Source organism: Gordionus sp. m RMFG-2023, chromosome 5 (assembly GCF_954871325.1).
Source record: "Gordionus sp. m RMFG-2023 chromosome 5, tfGorSpeb1-WG-v2, whole genome shotgun sequence".
NCBI classification, from domain to species: Eukaryota; Metazoa; Nematomorpha; class Gordioida; order Chordodea; family Parachordodidae; genus Gordionus; species Gordionus sp. m RMFG-2023.
In genome coordinates, this window is record NC_088779.1 from 17,138,200 (window position 1) to 17,153,908 (window position 15,709).

General features: G+C 25.6%; 1 protein-coding gene across 7 annotated transcripts in view; it reads right to left on the reverse strand.

The window, feature by feature from the left end:
* Positions 1–989: 989 nt before the first annotated feature.
* Positions 990–15,709, reverse strand: part of LOC135930065 (diacylglycerol kinase beta-like) — a 43,777-nt gene continuing 29,057 nt past the window's right edge. For 2 of the 7 annotated variants that reach the window (XM_065466849.1, XM_065466847.1), the window contains 19 exons: positions 13,003–13,290; positions 12,906–12,955; positions 12,783–12,857; positions 12,489–12,608; positions 12,272–12,398; positions 11,613–11,926; positions 10,852–10,950; positions 10,411–10,521; positions 10,274–10,359; positions 10,154–10,228; positions 10,018–10,103; positions 9,796–9,885; positions 9,555–9,736; positions 9,220–9,284; positions 9,079–9,169; positions 5,413–5,620; positions 5,000–5,120; positions 4,531–4,591; positions 4,191–4,487 (listed from right to left, as the gene is read on the reverse strand). In XM_065466849.1, the coding sequence (XP_065322921.1) occupies positions 4,380–4,487; positions 4,531–4,591; positions 5,000–5,120; positions 5,413–5,620; positions 9,079–9,169; positions 9,220–9,284; positions 9,555–9,736; positions 9,796–9,885; positions 10,018–10,103; positions 10,154–10,228; positions 10,274–10,359; positions 10,411–10,521; positions 10,852–10,950; positions 11,613–11,926; positions 12,272–12,398; positions 12,489–12,608; positions 12,783–12,857; positions 12,906–12,955; positions 13,003–13,290 (2,357 nt within the window). In that variant the 3' untranslated portion in view covers positions 4,191–4,379. Of the gene's footprint in view, positions 1,416–4,190; positions 4,488–4,530; positions 4,592–4,999; positions 5,121–5,412; positions 5,621–9,078; positions 9,170–9,219; positions 9,285–9,554; positions 9,737–9,795; positions 9,886–10,017; positions 10,104–10,153; positions 10,229–10,273; positions 10,360–10,410; positions 10,522–10,851; positions 10,951–11,612; positions 11,927–12,271; positions 12,399–12,488; positions 12,609–12,782; positions 12,858–12,905; positions 12,956–13,002; positions 13,291–15,709 lie in introns of those variants that run through there. The other 5 variants (XM_065466848.1, XM_065466850.1, XM_065466853.1 and 2 more) reach the window with 5 other exon arrangements.

A 15,709-nucleotide genomic window follows, 5' to 3' on the forward strand; every position in this document is an offset into this window, starting at 1 on the left:
ATTTGTATTTTTGTAGGTATACACTCCAAATAATTATAGTTGTTAATTTTTTAAAGATAATTTTTGATATATAAAATAAAAATAAGATGGCAATAAATTAGGAAATTTAGAATGATTGAGAAAAGAAAAAATATAAAGAAATAAATTATAATGTATATCTTATTTTAAAGGTTACTTAGAAACTTTAAAGTCAAACACACAAAAATCCCTAGCAAGCTTCAAATTTAAAACAATTGCTCATTTTTTTATTAAATTTTTTTATTGAATTTATTATGTTGAAATTTATATATTATAACGATATTATTTTTTTAAATAGAGATTAGAAAAATAAATTACTCTTAATGAGCTCAAGCACTTTGGCCCCCATAATGTTCTTAATTAATTTATCAAAATTAATATAATTTTAAAAACTTATGAACCATTTGGAAAATATTTATACCAATTTCTAACAGACTTCTTGAGATTTTCTTGTGGTTCTTCAGGGTTTCTAGATAGGTGGTCCATTTTTTTGTCTGAATGATATATAGTACTTGATTTGGCTATATTTCTAGAAGAAGAACTGACTTATATTTGTCCTTAATTTTTTTTAAATTACTTTAAACTTGTCAAATTTATGTATTTTGGCAAAATTTTTGCCATTAAAATATCCATTACGAATTTTAACATTTTATTAAATCTTATTTGGTGGCAATTATTTTTATTTAAAAAAATGATATTCATGTTATATATACTAAATTTATAATATAGTCATTTTTGAGTTGATGATTTAAAAAAAGGATTAATTCAAATTTTAAAATATATCCAAATTTATTTTAAAATGTGGGAAAAATTGTATAAGCAATACAAATTAATCTAAAGTAAATATAATAATTGGTGTTATAATGTAATGTATATAAAATGGTATGAAAAAGATATCATTATAAGTAGTCTATATATTTATTGATTGCAATATGCTTAAAAATAGGATTAATAAAAAGAAATGTGCATAAAAACTAGACAAATACAATCAACTAAAATATACTTTTAGTAAAAAATATAAAATAGCAACATTTGTAATTAATCTTCAATCAATAACATTAACAAAATGGGATCCAGAATTTAATGTAAACGTTTTAATTCAAATTTTTATATATTTTCATCATCATATTTAAAGAGGGGACACAATTGCCAGTAAAATGGAGCTCCATACTTAGAATACCCCATTATCGGGGTATTGAGAAATGTGGCAACACTTCGCATTTCAATATCCGTTACCCATTCAGCATTCTTATTTGCCTTTTCTATTATATACTGTTGCACATCATCTTCACATGTATTTTGACCTTGAGTTATATCTAATATATTTTTTGCAGCATCAGTAAGACCATATGTTATCTAATCAAACCGTAGAGCCTGTAATCTCCATACTTATAGATCTAATTATTATTTTTTTAAATTTAAATATATTACTATTTATAAAAACCAATCATGTTTTAAAAAAAATAATGCTCTGAATTAATATAGGATATAATCCTTAAAATTTAAGGTAAAGAAAGAAACAAAACCATATCCTATGAATATTAGTAAAATAAAATACAACCATAATTTATAAAATATGAATCTATATAATCAGGCAAATATTTTTATGATTTTTAAATTACTGATAAAAACAATTCCCATCTGGTTCAATTGTTTCCAACCATGATGGAGCAGTTCCTTTCTATATTTTTGGGGACTTTCATTTTTGCTGACACTAAATTTAAGCGAGATGCATGATATATTCTCCAAATATTGGTAGTTGGATTGTAAAAATGTTTAAATGTACGTTAAATGATTTTAACGAATGGGTCATCTATAGCTTTAAATATTTAAAAAAGTAAAATCACGATTTTTAAGAATTACAATTAACTCTAAATAGTTACAAAATTATAATTTTTTAACTTTGAATCTGAGGGTACAAAGTCTACTAAGTCCACTTGATGATCTTTCAAAATGTGTAAAGAAGATTTTTTTATCATCTAATTAAAAAGGTTTATAAATTTGTCTATATCAACAATTTACCTTTGGTAAAAGTTCTGGGAATTAAGGTCTTGTTTTTGTTAGCCAACATCATATGTTATAGTTAAATAACTGTCATTTTTAACTTTTTATTTATGATTTATGCTTTTCTATATAATTTACTATTAAATAAAGTCAATGTACATTTTGGGACTGTAAATCCTAATTTAATTTTTGAGGCAATTGAATTTCTTTCACAATATTATTTATACATTCATTTTCTTGACCAAAAAATATTGGGTAATTAACTTCGTTAATATATCTTCGTAACTTTTTATCGACTCGGAAAATGCGTATAAATAAGAAAAAATATAGCTTTTATTTCTTGCTAATAGGCCATTTGGCGTAAGCGAAATGATACTCCGGTGGGAGATCAAGCATACAATGGAATTGATAAGATAACTCCGATGGGATATCTGTCAATATTGATATTCCGCTAAGAGATTAATCAACAATGGAATCGATATGGGCACTCTGGTGGAGGGGAGAGATCCTGCGAGATTGATACTCCGGTGGGAGATCAATCAACAAGGAAAGCGAATATTTATGATCTTTGAAGAGATTAAAAATTGATTGGGAGGAGGGAGAATGAGAAACTTTCCCAAGATACAGCATCTGCATGGCAGAATATTTATTGGATGAAAATCCCTCTCAAAAATTAATACCTACTCTTCTAAAAAATTTGCCGTCTTCGGCGACGATATTTCTATATTACTAATTATACCTTTTTAATTATAATATAGCCCCTTCATAAATTTAAAAAATAATGATTTAAATTACCAATGCTTAGCTAACAACTATCAAAATATTTGTGAACGTTAAAAAGTTATTTTTTAGAACAAATTAAAAGGATGGCAGAAACTGATTCAGAAATTGTTTTATTTAAAAATAATCTCTATTATTGTCTGCAATATACAAATTGATCGATGTTTATCAATACCTTTAATGGTTTATGATAAAAGTAATAGTTTTTTATAGCAGTACATTTTGCCCTATTTCATTTAAAAATTTAATCTATAACCCCCCCCCCCCCCAATAAATTTATCCTATCCCTAGCTTACCCCCTACACCCCTCAAAAATATTTTGGATGCAAACTGTTCCTACCTCGACCGTTAATGTAGAAGCTGTTAAGATATCAAACAATCGAACTGACTCGTTGGGCCTGGAAGATGATCACCTATGATTTTAGCTTGGAAACAGACTGGATCGTGAGAATCTTATAGCCGAAGCATTATCTAGCGTTACCTTTCAATTAATGAAGGGGAAATGTAGTAATGGGGAAATTTCATGTATGATTGCTTTATAATACATATATAGTTAATATTGCTATGATGGTAATATATGGTGATATATTATTATATATTATGAATTGGTACATTCGTTGATTAGATATGTTATATGTATGTATAATATCGGATGGAAATGTTAAATTGGGTAGAAAGATCTCCCCTGGCAGTGATTATTTTATATCAGATAAAATGACCCCATTAGAATCATTATCAAATTTAAATACGGAAAGTTACATCATGAAATGAAAATAGCAAGAGGATTATTAGCTGTAGAAGTTAAAGAAACATAATTTTGAAATACTCGTATTGTATAAAAAAAATATCATCTTGCAATTAAAGCTGAATGGTACTCAATAGCCATCATCATGTATCAACGGCTTTTGCTGGGGACTCATTTTCTACACTAAAGAGAGTTATATCGAGCACTAGAAAATCGATGAAAAATCGACGATCGACTTAAACAAAATTTTGTATTACTGGCTTAAGGAAAAAAATACAGAATTCAGCTTTTAATTCATTTATGTTATTATTTAAAAATCGTCGTTTACAAATTTTTAATAAAAATAGCTAAAAATTTCTATAAGTGCCTAACTATTTGTTTTATTTAAAAAAAATATTGGATATCCCCCCAAGGAAATTCCTGACCTCGGCCCTGAAACCCTAACACACCTTAGTCTCGATATCTGATTGTAAACCAAGCAGATCACTACACATCTGTATATTATATAAATGCTGTTTTAATTTAATAATGAGCTAATATTAACACAAATGTAATTTTAATATTTGAATATCACAAACTTACCTTTATTTTAATTATAGAAGAGAAATAATAACAATAAATTATCAAAATTATCATCTAAGTTTTGAGGAAAATAAAATAGTAATTTTTTAATACCAAAAATTACCAATTTATGTTTATGCTGAATATAAATAGTATGTCTTTCTTATAAATGACGATATAAATGAGGTTTCGAGTATATTTAGATGAGCTAGTTAAATACATTTCAACATATGTGTAACCAATGTCTATAAAATTAGAGTAACATCATCCATCATTGGAGTTTTGAATATCCGGGAACATTGATGCCACAAATAGATTTTTTCTTTTTGCAAGGTGGAGCCATAAGCATAGGAACTCGATTTTTTAAAATCATGTTTATCTGTAATATAGTTATACATATCCAAATGATATTTTTTTTTTACCGTGCATGGGGGTTGCAACCATGGTTCACCATCTATTTGCATTGGAAATCGACGACTAGTTCTTAAATATTATAATGAATATCGAGATTTTAATAATTATAATAATAAAATATGCTAATATCATTTAAGCAAAAGGTGGGATTTCCTTTTGATCGAGATATTATTTAATACTTTAGACTAAATTGTTATATACCTAAGATTTATTAGTATATAACAGAAAAAATATTTTATTGAATTCGTCATCTGGAAGACTTCGGAGAAACAACGCGGCCTTTTCTCCATTGGAGATCTTGTTAGTGTCGAAGAAATTTTGCAATTTCTCTATATAAGCGCTGTCATCGCTACTAAATTTAGTGAAATCCAGCTTGACGAATTCGGTCATATATGTGGAATTATTCAATGCATCCATCGTAAAAGAATTATAATCGATAAAAGCGTAATCTTATAATAGTGGTAAATATCTACTGACTTTATAATAATTTGAGAACCTTGCGCTAAACGTCGCCCTGAGCTTCTCAGACCCGCTTTAACCTGGCCTGCGTGAATCGCACTTTCTAAACCAATAACTTCAATTAATTGGTCTCCTATATCTATATTATAAAAAAGATATAAATATTATATCCACATATAAATTAAGTATATTTAAGATTACATTGATAAAATTTGATAGTCACTATTTGAAAAATTATAATCTGGTGAGCCTGAACACTTAACGACGTGTAAGATTTCATAATTGGAATTATAGAAATTTCCGTAAATTACGTAAATATTTTTTTTTTCAAAGCTAAATTTTATCAATATCACTAATTCTTTTGTTCTAATAAATAGTTAATATATACAATACCTTGTACTAAATGATATAGTTAATATATACAATTATACCTTGTACTAAATGTGATAAATCCCAGCCAGTCGCGGACATTTGTTCTCCCTTATCATTTTTATTATCAAAGCAATTGGCCAGTATGTTTTTCCCAGATGTCAAATTATCGCCCCATAAATTAGAGCCTCCATATATGCTTGGTATATTTAAAATAGCAATTCCTTCTAATGATGGACCTTTAGACAAATCCAATTCATCTCCATCGACCTATTATGATGTAAGTAGTATTATGTTATGCATGAAAATAATGCATTTAAAGAATTGATGTTTTGCCCAGGGATCCAGTAACGAATATCGGTTCAGGCTTAGATACAAATACCGGTTCATGGTTCAGATTTATCGTAAAAAATAATAATGTTTGAATTTTAAAAAACCGAGTCAGACCTTTTTGTACAAGCTTTTAAGAATTATGTAAAAAATATTTTTTAAGTTGTATTCTATTCTCTTAAAAAAATATTGAATCGTAAATTTAAATATTTTCAAGATTTTATTTTGTAAAATTATGTCCATAAGTAGGAAAAATAAATTTTAGAGCTGAGAATTCTTTAGGCTAACTTGGATAGCATTTTTAAAGGTTCAGATGACAAATAAAAAGGTTCAGATTAGGTAAATAATAGCGGTTAATACTGGGTTAACGGGTCATTTTGAATCTATGGTATTGTCTTTTAAAAATAATTTTATCCATGATATTTTATTTTTAATTTTTTATATGAATGTTTTTTTTATTTATTTAAACAGGCGCGAATGCAGATAGTCCCCCAAGCGAAAATCAGATGGCAGCAAAATTTTAAGCATATTTTTGTTTTATTAATATTAATTATGTTTTATATTCATTCCTAACTTCTTTCGCATATATTTTTCAATTTGCATATATTTAACACATTCACAGCAAAATACGATACTAATTTATTCAATGAATTAATATCGATTTCAAATTTTTCTGTTCTGGTGTAATACCATTATAAAATTTTCCACCAAATATTTTAAACTTTTCACTGCAAAGCTAAAGTAAGAAATTTCAAAAAATTAATATTTATTGTTTAAAATTTATTTAGAGAATAGATATAAGGAGTTTTTCTTTACTAGTGTTGATGAAAATTAAAAACCTTCATAACGAGTGAGCAATTTAAAGGGCTTCCGGCCTTTATATAAAGGAAATATCTAATAGCTAGCTATATATGTGCACTGTGTTGCTCATTGAACTTATCAATCTTTGGTTCTGGTATCTACCATTGATATCAAATTTTTTCAATTAAAATTTTTAGTTATCACCTTTTTTTTTGGGGGGGGGGCATATTATTATTATTTATTTTTTTATGTAACTTTATATATATTTTTTTTAATATTAATAAGGGATTGGCTTTTATGATTGGTTATTTTTTTTGTATTAATATTATAAATAGCTATGTTTTAGAAATTTTTTAAGATAATTTTTTAAAATATTTATGTGAATAAATAGAGTTCCTAGACAAACATAATATTTTATAATTTATTTTTAAAAGAAATATTATATAAGTTATATATAGAAAACAAAAATTTATGCAGTGTTATTCATTAAATTGACGCAGTTTTTGAAAATATTATTCATGATTTGAATGAATAGAGCATAGCCAATAGGGTTGTTAAAAACCCGATTCAGATTTTTAAAACGCCCGATTAAGATTTTAGCCAAAATAATACTATGTATAAGACTAGAGATTTGACTTTCTGGCTATCCTCCATTCACATCTTTAGACTAGGGTTAGGGTTAGGAACCTGCGTTGATTTAATGAATAAAACTGCGCCAATTTTTATTTTCTATATAACTTATATAATATATATTTTTTTTAAATAAAACGGTTTTATGTATGTAGAACTCTCTATATATTCACAAAATTTAGAAAAAATATTTTAAAAAGTCCCGATTCAGGCTTTTCAACAAACTTCCGAACATGCCAAAGGTATTGGTAACGATTGGTATGAACACTGTTGGTAAGGCAAGCATATGTTTTAAAAAAGACTTCTGCCTTTTCGATGGCAGAAAATAAGAGGTTAAACTTTGCTGCAAAATCGACATAAATGTGGTCCCAGGTCAGCGGGAGACCGTTAGTCTAGGAAATGAAGAATATACCATCCGAGAGTATGGCGTTTTCGTTTGAAAGGCCCACTAGTGAAAGCGCAAATATGATAAACGAATCAATTGGGTGCACTTGTTTTGGAATATGCATGTGCACATGACAAGCGAGGAGATATAAAAAATTGTTATGTTAAAAAAATATATAAAAAAACAAAGCAGCCATGAACATTAGACATGATAAAATACAACTATGCAAGGTGGCCGAGCATTAACTATTATTTTTCCAAATAAGAAGTACAAAATATTGATAAAATGTTTTCGTTTAAATTTTTATAATAATCATAATACATATATAATGTTAAATCAGAAGAATAAAACAAATGCCTTCCCATATAAATTTTTTTTAACCCACACCCGTTAAATTTTTTTAACCCATCCAATGGTTATTTAAATTTTTTAACTCGCCATCTAGCTCGTATAGATGGGCGTGGGTGGATCAGTTCAGATTTCTATTTGGCGATGTCAGCCACCCAAGTTAAAATTATTCTCAACTATAAAACATTTCCTCCTACAAATATGATAGAAAACAATCCTAAAAATAGAAAATAATTTAAATAATTATTTTTATTTGTTTAATTTATAAATCAGGTTTTAGTTATATTTATTTGTATGTGCATAGATAATAAAATAAAAATTAATTTCTCTATATATAAAGTTTGTAGATAAAATTTTTAAAATATTTCCTTCTCTATACATAATTCTAAATGGTTAGTATAAGAAAAAATTCAAACCTGTTTTTAAAGGTTCACACTCAACCGATTTTAATTTTTTACGAACCGAGTCTGAACCTAAAACCGCCATTTTTTTACCACTGAAAAAGAACCTGAACCTATGTTTGTAACGATCCGGTACTCTGGATAATTATCTATTTGATTTCAGGGAGGGGAGCTCCATGTCTAATATCAAATTAGTTTAAGCAAAAAATATGATCTAAAGTTTTTGTCCATGCTTGGGCAGATACTAAATTACCACGCCAATTGATAAAACAATTTTATTTGTATATATAGTTTTTTTCTAAACCATATGGATACTGGTGAGTTATAAAATCAAACACTTCACACTTTGATCTGGCCCAAGCTGAAGCTTTAAAAAAAACAAATACTCCGATCTTCAAAATATTTTTATGCCCATAGTTACCAAACCATGGGAATCTCTGAGAACGAGTCTTTCCAATTGATCAAAAGCCTCGGAAATAGACACCGGAGATCCCAAGAGGTTTTATATACGACAGAGGATCTCTTAGAAATATGTCGATCTAACTAAGTATCCACTCCCCCCTTGGATGAACTCAAACTTTCTTTTTTTAAAAAAATATTTATGTAGTCTCTTAATTTTCTATTTAGACACCTTTTCGGTCACTTTTTAGAAATTTATTTTTGGTTATCCTTATTAAGAAATAATTTATATGTTTTTTTATATTGAATGTTTCCCGAGATATAAATATGTATATTACAAACTATTTTAATTGAACGATAAAACAATAATTAAATTAAAAAAATTTCTTTTGCTAAATATTATAATAATATAATAAAAATTGTATTATTATTACCATAATTTTTATATGTTCATGCAAATCTTTGCAAGATGAAAAAAACGTTTCGCTAGTTCCGAGTTCAAAATAACACAACTTATTTCTCATTCTAAATTTTAGAAAAACATTTTTTAATATATAAAAAATATATAAAATTACCGACTACTAAATTTTTCTGGATGTTTTTCTCTCATGACATGAAATTTATGAGCAATTGATGCGTCCTAATAAATTATTTAAATGTAAAATATCCTTATAAAGTAATTATTTATATTTATTAAACTTACTTTATCATACCATATCTTATAAATATTTAAAGTGAAATAAAAAAGATTTACAAAACTCTTGTACATGGCGTTACTTCTATCAATTGAGTTGGATTTATTTACATTAAAAAAACCATTGGCATGGATTTTTTTAGAGTTAGAAACCTTTTAAATAACCAAGCGACGAATGATAAACTTTTAATAGTAAGAAAATTTAATGCAAGTTACCACTCCAATTGAGAAATAATTGTTAAATATATTGCTTGGAACAGGATCACCAAATTCTTTAGTATCTAGAGAATCTGAAGAAATTTCGATTTCTGAAAAAGTAATGAACCATCTATCCATCATCACTATAGAAGCCTTCTCTACGTTTTTTAAAATATCCATGATATTTTCACCTTCATATCCTACATTACAAAAATAAAAAAATAACATAGATTTAACACTGGGAAAAATTAAAAATAACCTCCACCCCATCTAAGACATCTGGCTAAATCGTTACCAGTTCCCAAAGGTAGAATAGATATCGGAGGTCTACATTTAAAATCGACTTTATCTTAAAATAAAACATTTCATAGCTGATTATTAGCTATGATGAAGTCATTTACTGATATGATTTAGATTTTAAAAAAATAAAGGACATAAAATTATTATGTAAGAAATGATACTATGACATATATAAATATACCCATAGTTTCAAGTATCCAACCAACAGTCCCATCACCCCCACAACATAATATACGACAGGGATATACATCTTTAAAAAACTGCAACCTAGCAAATAAAATAGAACAAAATATAAAATTACAATTAAAATTGTATACCCAACTATGGGCCCCCCATTGTTTATATTAAATACTTGTCTAGGATTGAGGAGATATTGAAATTTACGCATAATTCTAAGGTAAAAAATAATATAGTAAATTCATTAATAACATTTTTACCTGGTACCTTGTCTACCACCGCTCTTGTGGTTTATCAAAACTAACAGGGGATGAGTGCCCAGTAAAGGGTTTATTTGGAATGATATCTTAAAATAAAATAAAAAAATATTAATTTATAAGAAAAATTAAATGTAAACATTGGCTATTGATGTTGTATCAATTTCTCTATTTTTTTCTTCTCCAGATTTTTTGCGTTTTTTGGATAAATCTGGTCTTGAAGTGTTTTTGTAATTTTTGGAAGATCTTCCCTGAATATAAATTAATTATTTTATAAAAAACTTCTATAAATTTTTTTTAAATAATAAACAATGTAACAGGTGTAAATTTTCAATGAAAGGGTCAAAATTGTATACATGTTTCTTTATTTATACAAAAACGTTAAATGTTTATATTAACTTAACTAGATAATTCCGTCAAAATTTGCTAAAATAGGCAATTTAAGTTAAATTTTATATTTTTTTTTAAAAAAATTTTTCGATTATGGTCTTTTTAATGTAAAATTTAAAATCTCTATTTTTCAAAAAAAAATTTTCTCAAAATTTTTGTTCAAAATGAATAGATTTTATAAAATAGCTCACCAAAACTTCGGGTCTAATACATGTCGGTGGTAAAATATGATCACGAAGTTCGCCAAAATTACACTCGGGTTTTATATGAGGTACACATTTGTTGTGATACTTTCATTTAAAAAATTGAAATGTAAGGTATATTTATAAATTTACAGCTCAATTTAATAATAGTGCAATAACTCCTTATAAAATCCATTAATCCTTCATAGCACAGGTGAAAAACCAATAACACGAAAGTATAGGTGGGGTTTTTTCGAACCCTAATTTAGATAGGCTATATATTAGAATTAAATTTATTTTTAGCTTTCATATATTAATATATTAAATATACTCTAATTTAGTGAACTGTTATTTTAAAATTTTATAACAGCCTTTGCCAAGAGAGTCAAAAAAGTGACAAATTATTTTAAAATGTCACGTATGATTAAAATGATTATGTAGAATGTTTATCTAAGGTTCAAATATTAATATAATATAATTTTTAATTAAAAATGATGAAAAAAAATCAAAATTAATTTTACTCAAAGATCCAGACAAAAATATCGAAGGAATTCTGAGTATAAAATTTTTAAATTAAAGGGTCTGCATCCCACGTGTGCTATGAAAAGTTAAAAGTTTATTTATCATGTATACATTGATATTAATATATAATATTGGCATAATTATTTCATTCTTTTTCTGTTTTATTTATTTTATGATTAATTTATGCATTATTAAAAGATAAATGAAAATTTATAGATAAAGAAGAAAATGGATAATAAAATTATTACAGATCCTTGGCACCAGCAACAATGCAAACCGGTAGTTCCGTTTTTAATGGATTTTTTGCATTTATCACATTTAAAAGGACAATTTCCTTCGACCCAATGATGATCCATTTCCTTAATTATTTCATGATTATCAACGAGATTATAGGAAAACATTTTTAAATGATAAATATAATATTTATTTATAGATATTAATCGTTTTATTAATATGTAATTTAAAAGAATAACTTGGTCAATTTTAGAAGTTTTAACATATGTTTGAATGCAGGATGGAGGCGCCTTTTTAACGCATCGTTCGTGTACAGTATAATGGCAAACTGTTCAATAAATTTGTTTAACTTTTTTTATTATATTTAAAGTTATAGTATGTATATTATTATAATATTTTCATCGTTTTTATATTTCCATATATTATATCTTTTATATTGATAAATTTTATGAAAATATTCTTAATTTAGCAGGAACGAAGAAAATAAAAACACTGGAAAACTTTATTTTTTCGTCCTACTTTTTAAAATATGTTAATTAGATAATGAATCAAGGCATTTTTAGTCCTGAGTCACAAAGAAAAATTTAAATATTCATCTTTTCGAGGAATTTGATTATTTTTTTTAATGGTTTATACCTCGCTATATATATCTATATTTGACATGGAAACTTACATGTACATATTAGTCCTTGACGTCCAAAATGCACCAAAACATTTAAACAAAGATTACAAAAGGATTGTCTTTTGAAATGTTTGAGAGTCCATACGTGAATGCCATCATCTTTAATACTAGTATCGGCCTTTAAAAAGTTTAGTTAAGTAAAAATATAATTCAGATTAAAATTAATTGTATAGATTAAAACATGGAAATTGGGTAATAAAAAAAATACCTGGTCTAATCCTAACAAAACTAATAGTGGTATAACTGTTAATCCTCCTTTAATCCATTCTTCTAATGTAACGGCGCCGTCTGAATCATAATCAATTTCTAACATCATATCGCGTAAAATCTGTGTATTAAATGTCAAATAAAAATACTTAAATAAAGATTTAATTTGAAACCCAATAAACCTTTTATTTAAACCTGAAACAATTCAAAAGAAAAAAATTATAACATGTCAAAGGGTGAATTTCTTATATAATAAAGAATTAAAACTATATTTTAGCGATTATAAAATATTCACCGGCCGTAATTCTGCTATATCCCATCCAAGATATTGAGCGACATTCATCATTTGATTAATGATTAAATCTATTTCCTAAAGAATTTCGAATACTAATTTAAGAAATGAATTCTTATATTTTACTGAGCTGTCTAAAACTCCATTGTCATCAACATCGTATAGTCGAAACATAACTGAACATTAAATATTATTAAAATTTGATAAAATTAATAGATATTACATTCCAACTTTTCCTTTGGACTTCCCCCTTCCAATAAACTCAGATAGCACACAATATCTTTGAGGGCTATTTTACATTCTGATATATCTAAGATAGGCTGTTTGGCTTTCAATAAATCGGTCTTAACTGGATCCAGAAGTGGGTGGTGACTAAAAAAACTTTTGGTACGTAGATTAAACAAAAGTTCTGGTTTATCTTTGCCATCTATATTTTCTCGCGAACCGAATGTGTTTTGTCCAATGACCTTGAGTGTGTTAAGTTTTGACGTAACTTTTTCTAATATATCCTCTGAGTTGAAATATAAAATTTTGAATAGGCAAAAAAATAATTAGTTTGTAATTAGTTGTGCATATAATGACAGGAGCCAATTTTAAAAATAATTTGTATACTATTTTTCTAAAATTAACCCTAATTTAGAAAAATGAAGTATTAAATTTACAGATATTATATTTTTATAAATTTTTGCATTATAATATAAAATGAAAATTTGATAAACTTGCACCGTCTTTCAAAGTATTTTTTATAATATATGCATAATGTGTAAAAAATTTTTGATAATAAAGTTTATATTAATTATTATACATATAAAAAAAAACATTTAAAAAATAAATAAATATTGTTATTTTAAATTTTTTTTTTTTTAAATGGTATTTTAAAAAAAATAGGAACGCTTTTGAACATAAAGAAAAAATTTTTAAAGCTGAACTCTCGAGTAATTTTTTTATAAATATATATAATATTTTTTTAAAAATAGCACTGCCTCTTTTTATATTCTATATATTACAGTTAATGTGAAAATTTAACTAGTTTGCAACCATTCTTAATTGTTTAATAGTTTATAAATTAGTATTATCAATAATTTTTAATGTTAAAATTATGACATAATTTTTTTAGAGGCCTGCAGAGTTCAAAATTTCAGGCCAGGCCCGGATTTAAATTTTTTTCCAATTTCAAACCTAGTTCAGAGTTTTCTTGGAAATTTTTTGGCCCTGCCAGGATTTTTACCTTTGATTATTTTATAATCCAGCCCAGAATTTTTTTCCAAATATAATAATATATTGTACTATGATTTTTTACAATTTATTTTGTCTACTATTTTTCCGATTTATATATAATAATATTTAATAATACATTTCGAAAGAATATGTTTTAATTTATAACTAATAACATAGGCTAAGGTTAGTCTGTATAGGATCTTTATTATATGGAATTGGATAATATTTTAAAAAAATTTAATAAAATATTGAAATTTAGAAATAATAATTACAACTTTATTTTATCTTAAATAAGGCATTAAAATGAATTTAAAAATTAAATTGATTTGTAAGCAGTCATTTAATAAATTGCATTTATATATATATATATAAATATCATTAAATAAATAAAATCGAATTAAATTCATAAATCTTGCAAATGATAATTTTTTTTATTCTATATTTTTAACTAGCAGATATTTTTCGATATTTGTCCTTTTCTCTAAAATATTTATAGAAATGTGGACAAAACAATTTTAAATGGTATTGCGTGCAAATAATTGCTTTTATAGTTTTAAACTCTACTATTGCTCTCATTTGTCTATTGACTATTGATTAAAGAAAAAATATTTTCAACGTTAGCATTATGTGCTGGTATAGGAAAAATGAAACATGTAACAGTTCACTATATTCGAGTTTGAAATATCATAGAAATAATGACCATTTTCGATGAAGTGGAAGTTTTGTATATTCAACACCCCATATTATTTGCAATAAATCATTTAAAGTTATAAAATTGGTCAAACAACTTTCATTTAAAGAAACAATTTTTATTTTTCAAAAATATAGACTTTTCTAAATCTAACTATTTGACATTTTAATTTCCATCCATTGGAAACATTCCAATTCTTATAGGGATTCTGATCAAAGATCAACATATTAAATGCAATGTCTATATAAATATCTTTTAATGCATCTACTTGGATTTGTTGTTCATTTTTATTATTTGTTTCAAATATTGCTTTTACTTTTAATGGAAAAATATTTCATTTATTCTTTCGATTAACATATATTTTAATGATTTTATATGGTTCCACATGTCAATAACTGAATTATTCTGGTTATATATCCCATAATTTTTTTTGATGCAACGAGTAACGCGTTTCATTTTTGAAGTAACGGTTACAACACTAATATATTTACATATTTAGAATTCTTATTAAATTTTCAATTTAATAATATACGATATATAATATTTAAAATAATATTTTTAAATGAATTTAAAATAATATTTTTAAATGAATTTAAAATAATTTTTATAAATTCGGAATCACCAACAAATTTGCAGTTTAATGATATATCGATATATAATATTAAATATATTTAAATATCTTATTTCCTTAAAAATTTTACAAACGATATATTATGTTATGGGTCAATGTATTTTTTTCCGGCAATGTGATATTTTTTTCAACTTTAAATCATTTTTTGAGTGCGTTTTTAAAAAATTTAAATATCTGATTTTACCTAAATTGTATTTTATCATGTTTGGAATACCTACCTATGAATTTCCGATAATTTTTCCATGAACTTTTAACCTTAATATAATTTTTATTAGATTTTTCATATATAAATTGTAAATGACTCAAAGGTTAATATCAAAATTGTCTATAATTCATAAGATAGGTATTCCAAACATGATAGAATATATTTCTGGTAAAATCCAATTTTTA